Below are 13327 nucleotides of genomic sequence, written 5' to 3'. Positions count from 1 at the left end.
TTTTTAGTTATTAAAGCTGTCACAAACACGGAATATTGCAATCATTGATATTTTTTAGTTATTACAACACGGAATATTGCAATCGTTGATATTTTTGAGTTCTTCAGGCTGTCACAATCACGGAATATTGCAATCATTGATATTTTTTAGTTATTACAACACGGAATATTGCAATTATTCCCGTTTTGGGCGCTCAGGCCGGCGCGCTCCAGCCCCGCGCTCGCTCCCGGCGCGGCCCCGCCGCTCTCCAGCGCCCCCGGCGGCCGCAGCGGGCACTGCGCGCCCGCCCCGCCCCGCGCAGGCCGCGCCGCCATGGCCGCGCTGCACGCCAAGGCCGGCGGGCCCCCGCAGATCCCGGACACCCGCCGGGAGCTCGCCGAGCTGGTCAAACGCAAACAGGAGCTGGCGGTGAGCGCCGGGGAGGGGCGCGGTGCGGTCCGGGTGGCGGCGGAGCGGGCGGGGGAGCGGCGGGGCCGGCGCGGCGCGGCCCGGCCTGCTCCATGCGCGGCGGTGTTCCCGGCAGGAGACGCTGGCAAACCTGGAGCGGCAGATCTACGCCTTCGAGGGCAGCTACCTGGAGGACACGCAGATGTACGGGAACATCATCCGCGGCTGGGATCGCTATCTCACCAACCAGAAGTGAGTGCCGGAGGCGCTGCCCGCCCGCCCGGCCCCCCCCTCACCCTCACGCCCGGCCGGCCCCGCCATCCCGCCTGTCTCTGTTTCAGGAACTCCAACAGCAAAAACGACCGGAGGAACCGCAAGTTCAAGGAGGCCGAGAGACTCTTCAGCAAGTCCTCGGTCACCTCAGCAGCGGTGAGTGCCGGGGTGGGCGCAGGTGGGATGAGCCCTGACCCTACAGCCGTCCCTGTGGCCACTCCTGTCCCCATCCCTGTCCCCATCCCTTTCCTTGTCCCCATTCCTGTTCCTGTTTTATCCCCATCCCTGTCTCCATCCCTGTCTCTTTCCTTGTCCCCGTTCCTGTTTTATCCCCATCCCTGTCCCCATCCCTGTCCCCATCCCTGTCCCCATCCCTTTCCTTGTCCCCATTCCTGTTCCTGTTTTATCCCCATCCCTGTCTCCATCCCTGTCTCTTTCCTTGTCCCCGTTCCTGTTTTATCCCCATCCCTGTCCCCATCCCTGTCCCCATCCCTGTCTCCATCCCTTTCCTTGTCTCTGTTCCTGTTTTATCCCCATCCCTGTCCCCATCCCTTTCCTTGTCCCCGTTCCTGTTTTATCCCCATCCCTGTCCCTTGGTGCCTCAGTCCTGCTGTGATCCCCTGCAGAGTGACTGCCCCGTTTGCAGTCTGTACCTGCCCTGGCTCCCTGCCCTCAGCATCCCCATCCCACCCTGCAGCCTCTTCCAGAGCCCCTTCCCCAGGCACTGGGGGGGGAGGATGCCTGTCACTGGTGTCACTGGTGTCACTGGTGTCACTGCTGGCCCCTGGCTTTGTCTCTGCCCACACCCCCGGTGCCACATGGGGCCACGGGCACTTCAGAGGGGCGTGTCTGTGTGAGCTGGGGAGTGAATCCCTGCTTGCATTGACATCCCCTTTGGTTTTCCAGGCTGTCAGTGCGTTAGCTGGAGTCCAGGACCAGCTCATTGAGAAGCGTGAGTCTCTTTGTCATTTTTCTCTGAATGTGTGAAGAATTGCACTCCCCCCACCATCTCAGCCTTCCAGATCCGGGCTGGACTCTCCTGTTCCCAGTCCCTGTGTCTGGCTGCTCCCAGCTTTGACTCCCCAAGTTCCTTCCACACTCAGCTGGGGCTTGGTGTGTGTAAAAGGGATTGAAATTGGTGTGGTGCTCTTTGGAGGAAGAGGCTGGATGAGCTGAAGCTCTGCATTGCTGTGGGTGTGTCAGTCACAGGAGACGTGGGCAGGGCCCACTCACCTCCAAGATACTGGAAGATGTTTTTGTCATCAGCACCAGATAAGATGTGGTTACTCAGTGCTGAGGAGCAGCTCCCTGTCCATCCTGCAGAGTTGTTTCCCAGGCTCTGTGATTCTGCAGGCCTCAGGTGTCTCTGCTGCTGTTCTGGGGTTGTTTCTCCCACTCTGGGCTGTGCCAGGGCAGCTGGGAGCTCACCCTGGTGCTCACCCGGGTTTGTCCTGCTCTAGGGGAGCCGGGCAGTGGCACAGAGAGTGACACTTCTCCAGACTTCCACAACCAGGAGAATGAGCCCAACCAGGAGGATGCAGAAGAGCTGGATGGCTCCGTGCAGGGTGTGAAGCCCCAGAAAGCTGCTTCCTCCACCTCCTCTGGAAGCCACCACAGCAGCCACAAAAAGAGAAAGAACAAAAACAGACACAGGTCAGTGGCACCAGCAGCCTGCTCGCCACAGCCACACCTGGACAGTTGGCTGGGGCTGGACTGAATTTATTGCCTGAAGGGAAGCAGTGACACGTAGGAATAACCAGCAGCTGGGGTCAGTTGTTGGGGTGGTTTTCCTGGTTTTGGAAAAGGAGGGGAAAGTTCTGAGGAAGTTGAACAAACAGCATGGGGTGCTCAGTCCAGCTGTGGCACAGCTGTGCTTCTGGGCAGCTTCTCCAGCTCTCCCATTTCTCCATGATAAAGCTTATTGCTCCCAGCAGGTCCTGACCTCCTGAGCTTGCTGCTTGGTTTCTGCAGAGCCCAGTAGGACAGGAATGTTAATGCTTTCTTTGAAGGAGGGTGGAAAGCAAATGGGAATGTTTTTAGGGTTTTGGATACTCCCAGTATCTGGATTTCCACTCCAGCCCCTTCCAGCTGTCACATCCCAGCTAAGTCTCAGTGCTGGCATAGAGCAGTTACTGTGTCACCTTCACTTCAGAGTGTTTCTTATTAAACTGACCTGAAATTCATGTGAAACAGATTCCTTGAACTCTTTTCTGGTTGGATTTACCTGTCCAGCTCTGCCCCTGAGGCATAAATGAGGGCAGTGAGCTGGTCCTGTGCCTGAGCCCAGGCTGCTGGCAGTGACAGAGCCTGTGAGGGAGAACCTGGGGGAGAGGAGACCCTGCAGAGCTGTGCCCCTCTGGAAGGTTTGCTGGAGCTGGGGCCTGAGGATTTAATGGAAGTAATGGAGCTTTTAAAACTCCTGAGTGTCTGTGCTGGCTCTGAGTTGTTGGCTCTGCCTAGGGACAGGCTCTCCTCTTTAAGGGACCTGCCATGCAATTGGAGAAAGGGTTTAAAGTGCTGAAAGTTTACAAGGGGGGCTGGGGACAGTTGGGGTGGGGACATGAGGTAGGTACAATGCTTGAAAAATGCTTAACTCCTTTTGTACCTTCATTAAGTGTTGAGTCATTAGCATGTCTCTAATTCTTAGGTCAGAATTTCCTTCCTACAGCAGCCTGAATTGGGCAAATATCCAAAAGGACTGGATGTCCCTTTGGTTCCTCATGAGCTGGGAATCCAAAGAAGTTCAAATCTCTTTTTTTGCCCGTAGATATTTGGAAGAAGTTCAGGAATAACACAAGAAACTACATCCGTGAACAAGTCCAGAGAAACAACCTGTAAAACTGAAGTACAGCTTAAGAAAACTGCCATTTCAAACAAATTATAAAATATTCTCCCTGCACAAACCATGGCCAGCAACATGGTGGGGTGCAGGGAAGGTGCTGGAAGTGACAAAAATCCCTTTGCTCCGACTTTGGGGACTGGAGCTGGGGGGAAGCTGCCCCCCAACAGGTTGTGTGGCTCTGGGTTCCTTCACATCCCCCCTCTGCAGCTTTGGCTGCTGCTGCCAGGCCAGGCTGTTGGACAGAGGAGCCCTGCCCTGCTCACCTGTGGCAGCTTCTGTGTTCCTCAGATGCTCTGAGGGGCTCAGTGAGGCAGGAACTGACTGTTTGTAATGCTTAGCAGGGCCAGATAGATACTACAAAAAGATAAAAAGATAATGAAATTTGTCTGTAATAAAAACTCTGTTAAAATTGTGATTGCTGTTACTGACTATCCCCTAAATTTTGGCAGATAAGACCAAACAATTTTCAAGTCTGTTTTAGGCTAAAAACCCCCCAGCAATAGCCCAGTCCCTGATCGTGCAGCGATCCGGGCCCCACAACCCCACAGGTGCCCCAGCCAGACCTGTGGGTCTGTCCCCTGAGGCATCTGGCATGAAAAAGAGAAGAATAAAAAGCAATGTTGGCTTTCCTCCTTATTCAGAAGCCCTCCCATTTGCCAGCACGACTCTGGGTTTCCCTCCCCTGCTCTGGAGAAGCGGGAGGGGCTGCACAGGGGAGCACGGCCTCGCTGGGGGTCCCGTGTGGGGGGCTGGGGACCTTTGGCTTCAGGTGCACACAGGGAGGGCCTCAGGTGTGGCTGCAGGGCTGTGCTGTCCCTCTGCTCCCTGCCACACCACACCAGGGTGGATATTTGCTGTGTGCCTGGCTGTTCTCACGGCTGGCAGGTGTTAGAGGGAGCCCAGTGCTGTTTGCTCTCAGCAGTGCAGTGCTGCAGTGGGATTCTGTGATCAGTCCTGCCTGGCCCTGTGGGCACAGCTGTGCCTGGAGGCTGTGCTGTGGCACTTGTGTCAGGGGGTGGGACAGTCTCCAAACTGGTCAGCTCTGCCCAAACGTCCCTGGGCCACCACTGCAGGGACAGCAGCACTGAGGGCATGGGGTAGCAGCCCAGTGCAGGGTTGGGCACCAAGTCCTGTGTGTCACCTGTGCCTGAACCAGCCTTGCCTTGCCCTGGCAGCCCAGCCCCCTCCCCAGCTCCCCCAGCCCTCACTTTGGGTTTTTCCAAGCCCTCGGGTTCCTCTCCTGCCCCTGAGCTCTGCCAGTTCCAGAGCTGCCCCTCTTTCAGCTCCTAAAATCCCCTGCGTAAACCAAACCCACCTCTCTGCTAACAGCTCTTGTTCCCAGAAATCCAGTGGGGAGGGGGATTCTGGATTGCCAACCCAGAGTGCTTTCTGTGTCCAGTCCTGGTTAAGATATCTGAAGAACTTGATGGTGTTTGAACACTGGCTTTATTATTTATTTCATTTTATTCTTTAGCAATCTCGCTAGGGTGGCTAATCAATTAATGGATTTAATTCATTAGTATATTAATTTCTATTGCTTTCTTCCTTTCAAATGCTGCCCCTCAGCCCGTCTGGCATGTTTGATTATGACTTTGAGTAAGTTTGACTTGAATTAGTACTTGTGCTGTGTTGTTAGTGTGTAGACACCAATGTGCCTTTTGAGACCTCGCTAACCCCTAGTTTATCTGTTTAATTGTAGGTATGTATATTAGGTTAGGCTGGGAAGTTTTTTTTAAAAACAGAAAAGCGTGATGGAGGTAACATTTTATTTAATAACTTCAGCAAATTATAAATTAACTTCACTCTTCTTTACCTTTCTGTTTCGTATTTAAATAGATAAAACTTCTTAACTTTAAAACTGAGTTTAAAAACTGATTCTTTTGGCTTTGCTGCTTAAGGAGATGAGTATAGACTTGAGTATTTCCTGTTGGAAAAATGTACTAAACTCAGTAACTTTGGCTCATATAATCCCTGTCATCCTAACTCCTCTCTCTATCTGATTAAATAACTCTCACACTATGTCTGGCTAATTACCTGTGGCATAGTTACACCTCTGGCAGATTAAATTAACGTGGAGCATGCCTAGTTCCCCTTGTTCACCTGCCTAAGTGCCCTGTGATTGATTGTGCTCCTTGATTAACTCTGTCTGGGAGTGGATGGAATCTGCTTTTTGGCAAATAATAACTCGAGTCTCCTGTGCTGCTCTCGTGCCCAGTAACCCTGGGAACAGCGCCCTGGCTCAGCCAGTTGGGAGTGGATGGATTAACCGTAGTCTCTGTCGTAGCTGTGCCCTGTGCAGTAACTCTGGTGTTGGGTCAGGTATTGACATGGACGTTTCTCTTGTCTTTCCAACCACAGGATTGATCTCAAGTTAAACAAAAAGCCAAGAGCCGTAAGTATCCGTGCTCTGTCTGTGTTTTCATTGCTCACTGGAGGGGCTGGCTGACTCCCAAGCTTTCAAACCCCTCCTGCTGCTGCTGTCATTTGAGTTCTCACTGTCGTGGTTGAGGAGTCACAGCGTGAGATCAGCATTGTCCCCTGGCTGTGACAGCAGCTGAGCCCAGGTGGGCTGTGCTGAGCCCGGGTCACAGCTAACTCCTGTGTGCTTCTCATGGAAAAAGCTGCTTTGCATCCTGTTGTCTTGTCATGAGCTGGAGCATCAAAAGCATCTGGTTTGAGATGATACTCAAGGTTGGAAGGGCCCGTGCTTTTCAGTGTTTAGCTACAAGAAAAAGCTGTTCTGCCTGCAGCTAGTGGTGTGTGAGATGAGAGAGGACTGAGAGCCCCCAGCTCCGAGAGCAGAACCGGAGGTGGGAAGGTGTTAACTGCGTGTGCTGTCCTTTCTCTGCAGGACTACTAGAGCCATCAGTGCTGATGCTCCTGGGATTTAGGTCTGTGACTCCCCACTGAGAAGCCCTGAAGCAGGATGGCAGCTGCAGCAGGAGTGATTCACTCTAAGGGACTTGGATGGGGGGAGGAAATCCTGGACCGTGTATTTTGCATCATTTTTAAATCACCTGAGTTGCAGGAAGACAAAGGCGGTGTAGTAGTTGTAGTAGTTCTGAATTCCTGACTGTTCTGTGCTTCCATCTTGGTCGGGAACTTCCTGGAATGGCTGATACTGCAGCCCCCCTGTCACCTGCAGACCCACAGAGAGGCATTTCCTTTTCCACTGGAACTGGGGTAGGATTCAGTGTGTCCCATCCATATTGTGAGACTTCGATTACTTTCGTTGCTGTTATTTAGCTCTGCAGGTTTGTTTTTTTGTTGTTGTTTTATTTTGTTGGTTTTGTTGTGCTTTTTTTAAAGCTGAAGTGTATAGTTACAAGTTGACTTTGGGTTTCTTTGTTTAGTCCGTGTAGTGGAAGGTTCTTCATTTTGTGGAGCAGCTCTTTTGATTCTTACTCAAGCAGAGAAGGAGGTAGTTTAGCCCTTTTCTCTTACTTTCATTTTGAACACCATCTCCCAATATTCCTCAGTGCATTAGGTGCAGGAAGGGCCAGAGCTCAGAGCCAGCTCTTTGCTGTCGCTGACTTTGAGTGGGTTCTCTTTTTAATACAAACTTCTGTCATTTGTACATAAACAATAAAGCTCATGTTTGTCTCTTCTCATGGTTTATTCAGTCCAGACTTAGACTCTGGTGCTTTCTAGTGTCCACCTGCTTTATGGGGACTTTGCTGGAATTCTTCTCCTTTGGTGCTGGAGCTGTTCTGTGTCCCATGGCCCATGGGAGCTTCACTTGGTGCTTTCTTTCCTTGGGGCAGCTGTAACCAAGTTCTGCAGAGAACACCAGGCTCTGATCTCAGTTGTGTTTGGCTGATCCTGCTGCAGGGCAGGACTGGGATGTCCATGGCTGTGCTGGTGAGGGCACACTGCTTACGGATCAGGGGTGAGCTGGCTGGATTGTCCCTGCAGCAGGACAGGAGCGAGGGCTGGGTGCTGCTCACAGCAGCCAGGTCAGACTCTTGGTGCTGCTGTTGAACTGAGCTTTGCTTCTCTCAGTTTGTGGGCAGTTGCCTTTTTTATCGGTGCTGGGATGTGTTTGTGTAACCCCTGCTGCTGGAGGGAGACGTGGCAAAGGGGCCAAGGGACAGGGCTGTCACTGAGCCCCCGGGGCGTGCACGGCCCTTGAACACCAAGGGTTCATGTGTTCTGCTGCACCTCTGCTCCCCTGGGCTTTGGGGTCTTCCTCAGCTCTCTCCAGGCGCTGGGAGTGCACAGGAACAGAATTCTCCCTTGGGCTGTGTCTGATCTGGGGATCAAGGCAGCTCCGTGGTGGTTCCTGGAGGGAGCTGGCTTATCCTGCAGGGAGCTGTGTCTGCTCAGGACTGGCGGCTGCTCCTCCACGGGGGGGTCAGGATAGAGCAGCTTAAAGGCCAAGCTGCAAAGCTGGCCTACTTCTGTGTTTTAAGTCACAGAGTTTAAGTACAGGAGGGTGGAAGACCTAGCAAACATCATGAATTACAAGGCTTTGCTCCTCCACAGTTCTGGAAAAAAGAATTCTCAGCTGATGGTTTTGATTCCGTGGCCTTGGTGTGAAAACAGCTCTGCTGCTGCTGCAAGCAGGGATGGCTGGAGCACCTCGATTTCGGAGGCTGAAGTCTCTGCTGCACCTCTGACCTGGAGGAAAGCTGCCAGACTCTTTTGGCAGAATACTTTGGAGAAGCAGCAAAGAGCAGGTGTAGCTCAGACAGAGCCTGTGCACAGGCAGGTTGTGTGGTCAGCTTGGCGTTCCCTGTGACACACTGGGGTGCTGCGGGGACAGTGGGGAGATGCTGCCATTCCTGCCTCTGGCTGCGTTTGTCACCGAAGGAGGGGACAGCCTGTTCTGCCCAGGTCAGTGTCTGATGGCAGCAGCCTGAGGGGGGCACATCGATGGGGCAGAAAAAGAAATTGCAAACTTGATTTACTGAAAGGATCAGCTGTTCCCTGCTAGGTCCTGACTCCAGCAGTTGTGTCTACAACTTCACTTGACTTCTGAACACTTCTGTTTTACTTCCTAAAGAGCCTGGGTGACTAAAGACCCCCAGGATGGCCAGTGCCTGGCCACAGGAACCAGGGGGAGCTGCACAGGCTTTACCTGAATGTTAATTAAAGCTAAACGTAGTAGTTAGAAATATATCCTGAGCTCTGTGCTTGCGAAAGATAAATCCTGAGCAAAGAAAAGCAGAAGAGCAGCCACTCTCCTTATGGACCCCAAAGGTGGAGCGTTAGGGATACGCTAATCCCTGCACAGCCTCGTCACCAAGAGGATTAGGCAGGAGTTCATCCGGTGGCCGAGGGGCCGGAGTGCATGGCTGGGTAAGGGGGCAGCGGGGAGGGGGCAGCGGGGATCCGGCTCACGGCGAGCCGGGACAGCCCCTGGCACGTGTTGGCATCGCTCCCTCCGTGCCCGGAGCGGGGCCAGGCAAGTCTCAGCTGTGTCCCCCGGTCCGCAGGTGCCATGGGCCGGCAGCGCGCCCCGCCCGAGCCCTGCTGGCGGCGGCTCCTGCGCTCCGGCTGCCGCGGGCTGCTGGCGCTCTGCGGGACGGCGCTGCGGGGGCTGCGGGCGCTCTGGAGCCTCACCTGGGTCGGTACCGCAGAGCCGCTTCCCCTGGGACCTCCACGCTCCTGTGCCGGCTCCAAACGCGGCGTGTGGCCGGACCGGGGCAGGGGCAGGGGTGCTGCTGGGTGCAATCGCTGCACCGCTGCTGCTGGGGCTGGGGTTTGCTGCAGCTGGGCAGGGGCAGGAGTGCTGCTGGGTGCAATCGCTGCACTACTGGGGCTGGGGCTGGGGTTTGCTGCAGCTGGGCAGGAGTGCTGCTGGGTGCAATCGCTGCACTGCTGGGGCTGGGGGTTGTTGGGTTGTTGCAGCTGGGCAGGGGCAGGGGTGCTGCTGGGTGCAATCATTGCACCGCTGCTGCTTGGGCTGGGGTTTGCTGCAGCTGGGCAGGAGTGCTGCTGGGTGCAGTCGCTGCACTGCTGGGGCTGGGGTTTGTTGCAGCTGCTGGGGCTGCTGGAGGGCGGGGGAGTGCTGCACCACAACTCCCGGCTGCGGGAGTGGGACCCTCGTCCCGCGGCTGGTTCTGGGCTCAAGGCGCTGTGTCGTTGTGCCCACCAAGAGCCCCGGGGACATGGGGACACCGCTGCAGGCACTGCACTCCGCAGGGCAGGCGTGAGCCGTGCTCTCCCCCAGGTCCTGCTGATGTGCTACAAGAGCTGCTGGGATGGCGCCTTCCAGGTCACCGAGGAGGTAACACCCCTGCGGGTGCTGGCCAGCCCCTGTCACTGAGCCCGGTGACACGGCTGGGGGGCACCGGGGGTCTCCCCTGACAGGGCTGGTGCCAGCCCCACGGAGCTGTGAGTCCCCAGTGTCCGTGTTGGCTTCCAGCTCGGCACAGCCCTGCAGCTTAGACTAGAGGGGAGTGAGGAGGATGTGGACTCAGATTCTGCATGGGAGCCTGGACAGAGAGGTGGGCCCCTGTCCCAGGGCTGTCCCTGTCCCAGGGCTGTCCCTGGGGCTGGCAGGTGCCGTGGGGGTTACTGGAGCTGAGCTGTGGTGCCAGGGCAGCGGTGGGGCAGCAGTGGCGTGGCGATGGCAGCGAGGCCGTGCTGGGGAGGCTGGAGGCTCTGGAGGCCGACGTGCGCTTCCTCTGCACCGAGCTGGGGGCTGAGAAGCTGCTGTGGAGCAGCCGGTTCCTGGAGCTGCTGCGGGAGCAGCAGAGCCTGCGCCAACGGGTGAGAGAACGGGGGGTCCCTGCCCTCTGTCCCCTCCCACACCCCAGAGCCTCACACCCTGCTGCAGCTGCAGGAGCTGCCGTGGCAGTGGAACAGTGCTGACAGCCCCGAGCTGCTAGGGGAAGCAGAGGACCAAAGTGCCAGTGGGAGTGAGGGAGAGAGCCCAGAAGGTAAGGGCTGGGAATTGGGGGGGCACAGGGAGCCAGTAGCTGGGGACAGGAGCAATGTGCTGACCTCTGCTCATGGGCACTGTGGGCAGTCCACCAGCTGCCACCTGGGCACTGGGTGGCACTGGGCAGCCCAGGGAGGTAGGTGCTGGGAAAGGCTCCCAGTTCTCTGCATCTGTGCCCACCAGGAGCATGGCTGGGTGCTCCCACTGGTGTCCCCTCTCTCTCCTTTGCTCTTTTCTAGCACGCCAGTGGATGGAGTCATCTCGGCAACCACGTGGCTCCATCCAGCCTGACAGGCAGAAAATGTAAGTGAAGGTGTGAGCAGGGCCTCAGCAAACCAGGAAGGATCCACACGTTCCTCCCTGCCCAGGCCCTGCAGGACACAGCCAGGCTGGTGCAGTCCCAGCTGTATCCCTGTATGTGCCTCCATCCCTCGGTGCTGGCTGGGCCCGGCCCCATCCGGCAGGACTGCAGCCATTTCCCAGGAGCAGGAACCAGCTGGAGGCAGGTCAGGACAAGCCACTGGCCCTGGGTCTGCCCCACGACACGTCACAGCCCTCCCTGCCCGGGCTGACTGTGCCCCACAGTCAGGCACAGCCCACCGAGGAGCATCCTCCTGCTCTGCTGCTTGTTGGGAGGTTCCAGGAGTCTGGCATCAGTCGCCTTGCACCGGGTGAAGGATTGCAAAACTCCCCCGTTGGCTTCCTGATCCACCGGATCCATCCTCTCCCTCGGCTGCTCCCGCAAGCCTGGCCAGCTCCTTGAGACAGTGGCCAAGGGGGCCGGCTCCTGGGCCACTGCTGGCCCCTCGCTGGCCACAACAGCTCCTGCAGGGAGCAGGGCTGAGGGGCTGCCCGGTGCCCAGGGCTGGGCTGGCACAGGGGGGCTGTGCCCTGCCCCGGGCTCCCAGTGCTCAATACAGGCAGCTGCTCTCCATCGCTTGTGTCTGCCTGGTCTTTGCCCAGCACAGCTGGGACGGCTGCCCCAGTGCCCTGCAGCAGCCCCCGGCGCTTTGGGGAGGGGGACAGGATGAGCTGTGGCTGCAGCAGAGCAGGGGCTGGGGCTCCAGCAGCAGAGCAGGGGCTGGCGCTCCAGCAGCAGGCAGGAGCAGCAGGATCTCTGCTCCCAACGTGCCCGTGCAGCTCCCGCATGCAGGGAACTGATGCAACGCGAATAGCAGCGCCCTGACTCACCCTGCACCGGTGGGGTGGAGGTGGGACAGCCCCGTGCTGCTCAGGAATACCAAAGTAAAGCTGTGCAAACGGGCTGCTCTGGGGGCCCTGCTGCAGTGAAACCCCAGCCCCAGCTGCACCCCTCCTGCAGGAATCACAGCAGCACCCATGCTGAGACAAGTGATGGGACAAGGTCCTGCTCCTGCTGGAGCCATCATTCACCTCTCTGTGGCAATCCTTGGGGCCAGGGTGCAGGAGGTGGAGGGTGACATCAGGCAGCATCAGCTACAGCCACCAGTTCTGCACCTCACATGGAGCAGCCCCTCACTCACCACAGCACCTGCAGTGAGACAACGGCCACGGCCCAGGCCATGGAAACCTTTCCCCAGCCACTGCACCAAAGCCTCCTGCCCTATTGCTTAACCTGAGGCTGTATTTACTCCAGCACACTTGTGCAACACTGCTCCCCAGTGCTGGCCTCAGTGGCTGTCTCAGGAGGGCTGAGCAGGCTGCTGCTGCCCCAGACAGGGCTTTGGTTGCCAGAGGCAGCCCCTGGCCCTGGGGAGCACCGGGGTATTGAGGGCCCTTAGGAAAGCTTGTGAGAGAACTGCAAAGGATGGGGCTGGAGGGCAAGTGCTGACAGCACCTGCACAGGCAGCACCACCATCACCACCCCAGCCCATCCCAGCCTCCCCCCCTGCCCCGGGGCAGCTCCCAGCTCCTCCCCAGCACCTTTCCCTTCTCTTGTATGCAATACTGACTTTGCAGTCACTCATTTCCTGCAGTCCTGTCCCACTGGGAGGCTGTGCTGCAGCAGCAGTTTGGGGTGCAGGGGGCAGAGCTGCTGCAGTGCTCAGTGCATCTATTCCTCTCTCTGGGGAGAGCAGCAGCCCAGCAGCCTCAGCACTGGGAGAACACAGGGGTGATGCTGAATCTGCTCCCACAGCACACACACCCCCTCCCCTTTCCCACAGCCTGCACAGGAACCTTCCCCATTCCTGCCTCTGAAAATGCTTTAGAATGTTGGAACTGAGCTGGCCACGTCCTGGAAACCCCCAACAGGAGGAACCAGCTGAGCTCAAATGGAAGTTCAGGGAGCAAGGGCAGCACAGGGCAGGGAGAGGTGAGCAAGCCCTGGAGAGCAGACTGGCCTGCTTGGAGGAACAGCCTCTCCTGAAGCTCAGCACGAGGCTTCAGTGGCACACAGCTGACAGGATGAGGGCTGGGAAGCCCCTGAGCACAGGAAATCTTCAACATGTGTGACCTCCTTGCCTCCAACAGCTCAGTGAGCTGACACACAGCTCTGACCCAGTTTGGCTCACCCAGGAACACAAACACCCAGCAGTCACAGCAGGCTCTGCCCCACAAGCCCCAGGAAGTGCTGAGCCAAAGGATGCACCCCACAAGCCCCACTTTACCAGCCCCAGAAGGGTTGCCAAGATGTGCAGACAGGCAGCCCCACCACTTCTGGCACTGAGGAGTGTGTAGGGGAAAAAATGTGCAGCAGCAACAGTTCCAATCAGCGCTCCCATTTCCCAAATCTCACAGGGAGCTTGGGAAATGGGGACACAGAACTTTGTGTGGATGAAGGAGAAAATTCAGAGCGCAGCAGTGGGAGTGTGGCTGGGCCTGCTGGCTGCCCTGGCAGCACACACAGCAGTTTGGGGAGTAACTTCCACCAGAGCTGTGCTAGGGCCTCACCCCAAAACTGCTCTGCATGGCCCCAGGACTGTCCCTGCAATAGAAACATCACAACCAAAGTCAGC

At 56.8% G+C, this 13327-nt stretch overlaps 2 protein-coding genes across 12 annotated transcripts; both read left to right on the top strand.

Moving 5' to 3' along the window:
- The first annotated feature begins 250 nt into the window (after positions 1–250).
- On the top strand, positions 251–7109 carry MEAF6 (MYST/Esa1 associated factor 6). 6 transcript variants are annotated; one of them, XR_010082985.1, is made up of 8 exons: positions 251–408; positions 524–639; positions 729–816; positions 1567–1612; positions 2121–2313; positions 5202–5259; positions 5861–5894; positions 6354–7109. XR_010082985.1 is itself a non-coding variant. In XM_063419127.1 (7 exons), exons 1-7 carry the CDS (start codon positions 313–315, stop codon positions 6360–6362), a joined length of 582 nt encoding a protein of 193 aa, XP_063275197.1. In that variant the 5' UTR covers positions 251–312; the 3' UTR covers positions 6363–7109. The 6 variants fall into 6 exon arrangements, 5 of the variants coding, with proteins under 5 accessions (XP_063275197.1, XP_063275198.1, XP_063275194.1 ...); XM_063419127.1 differs by lacking the exon at positions 5202–5259; XM_063419128.1 differs by lacking the exons at positions 5202–5259; positions 5861–5894.
- A 136-nt stretch (positions 7110–7245) lies between these two features.
- Positions 7246–11318, top strand: LOC134561815 (uncharacterized). 6 transcript variants are annotated; one of them, XR_010082983.1, is made up of 5 exons: positions 7246–9734; positions 9873–9954; positions 10053–10219; positions 10287–10897; positions 10977–11318. XR_010082983.1 is itself a non-coding variant. In XM_063419123.1 (5 exons), the coding sequence occupies exons 1-5, from the start codon at positions 8946–8948 to the stop codon at positions 10680–10682; spliced, it is 828 nt and encodes a 275-aa protein (XP_063275193.1). In that variant the 5' UTR covers positions 7246–8945; the 3' UTR covers positions 10683–11318. The 6 variants fall into 6 exon arrangements, 4 of the variants coding, with proteins under 4 accessions (XP_063275193.1, XP_063275191.1, XP_063275190.1 ...); XR_010082984.1 differs by having other exon boundaries at positions 10048–10219; positions 10287–10389; positions 10631–11318; XM_063419123.1 differs by having other exon boundaries at positions 7246–9071; positions 9678–9734; positions 10287–11318.
- The last annotated feature ends 2009 nt before the right edge of the window (positions 11319–13327 follow it).

This window comes from Prinia subflava, chromosome 24, assembly GCF_021018805.1.
Source record: "Prinia subflava isolate CZ2003 ecotype Zambia chromosome 24, Cam_Psub_1.2, whole genome shotgun sequence".
NCBI classification, from domain to species: domain Eukaryota; kingdom Metazoa; phylum Chordata; class Aves; order Passeriformes; family Cisticolidae; genus Prinia; species Prinia subflava.
This window is presented reverse-complemented; position numbering and strand designations above follow the sequence as displayed.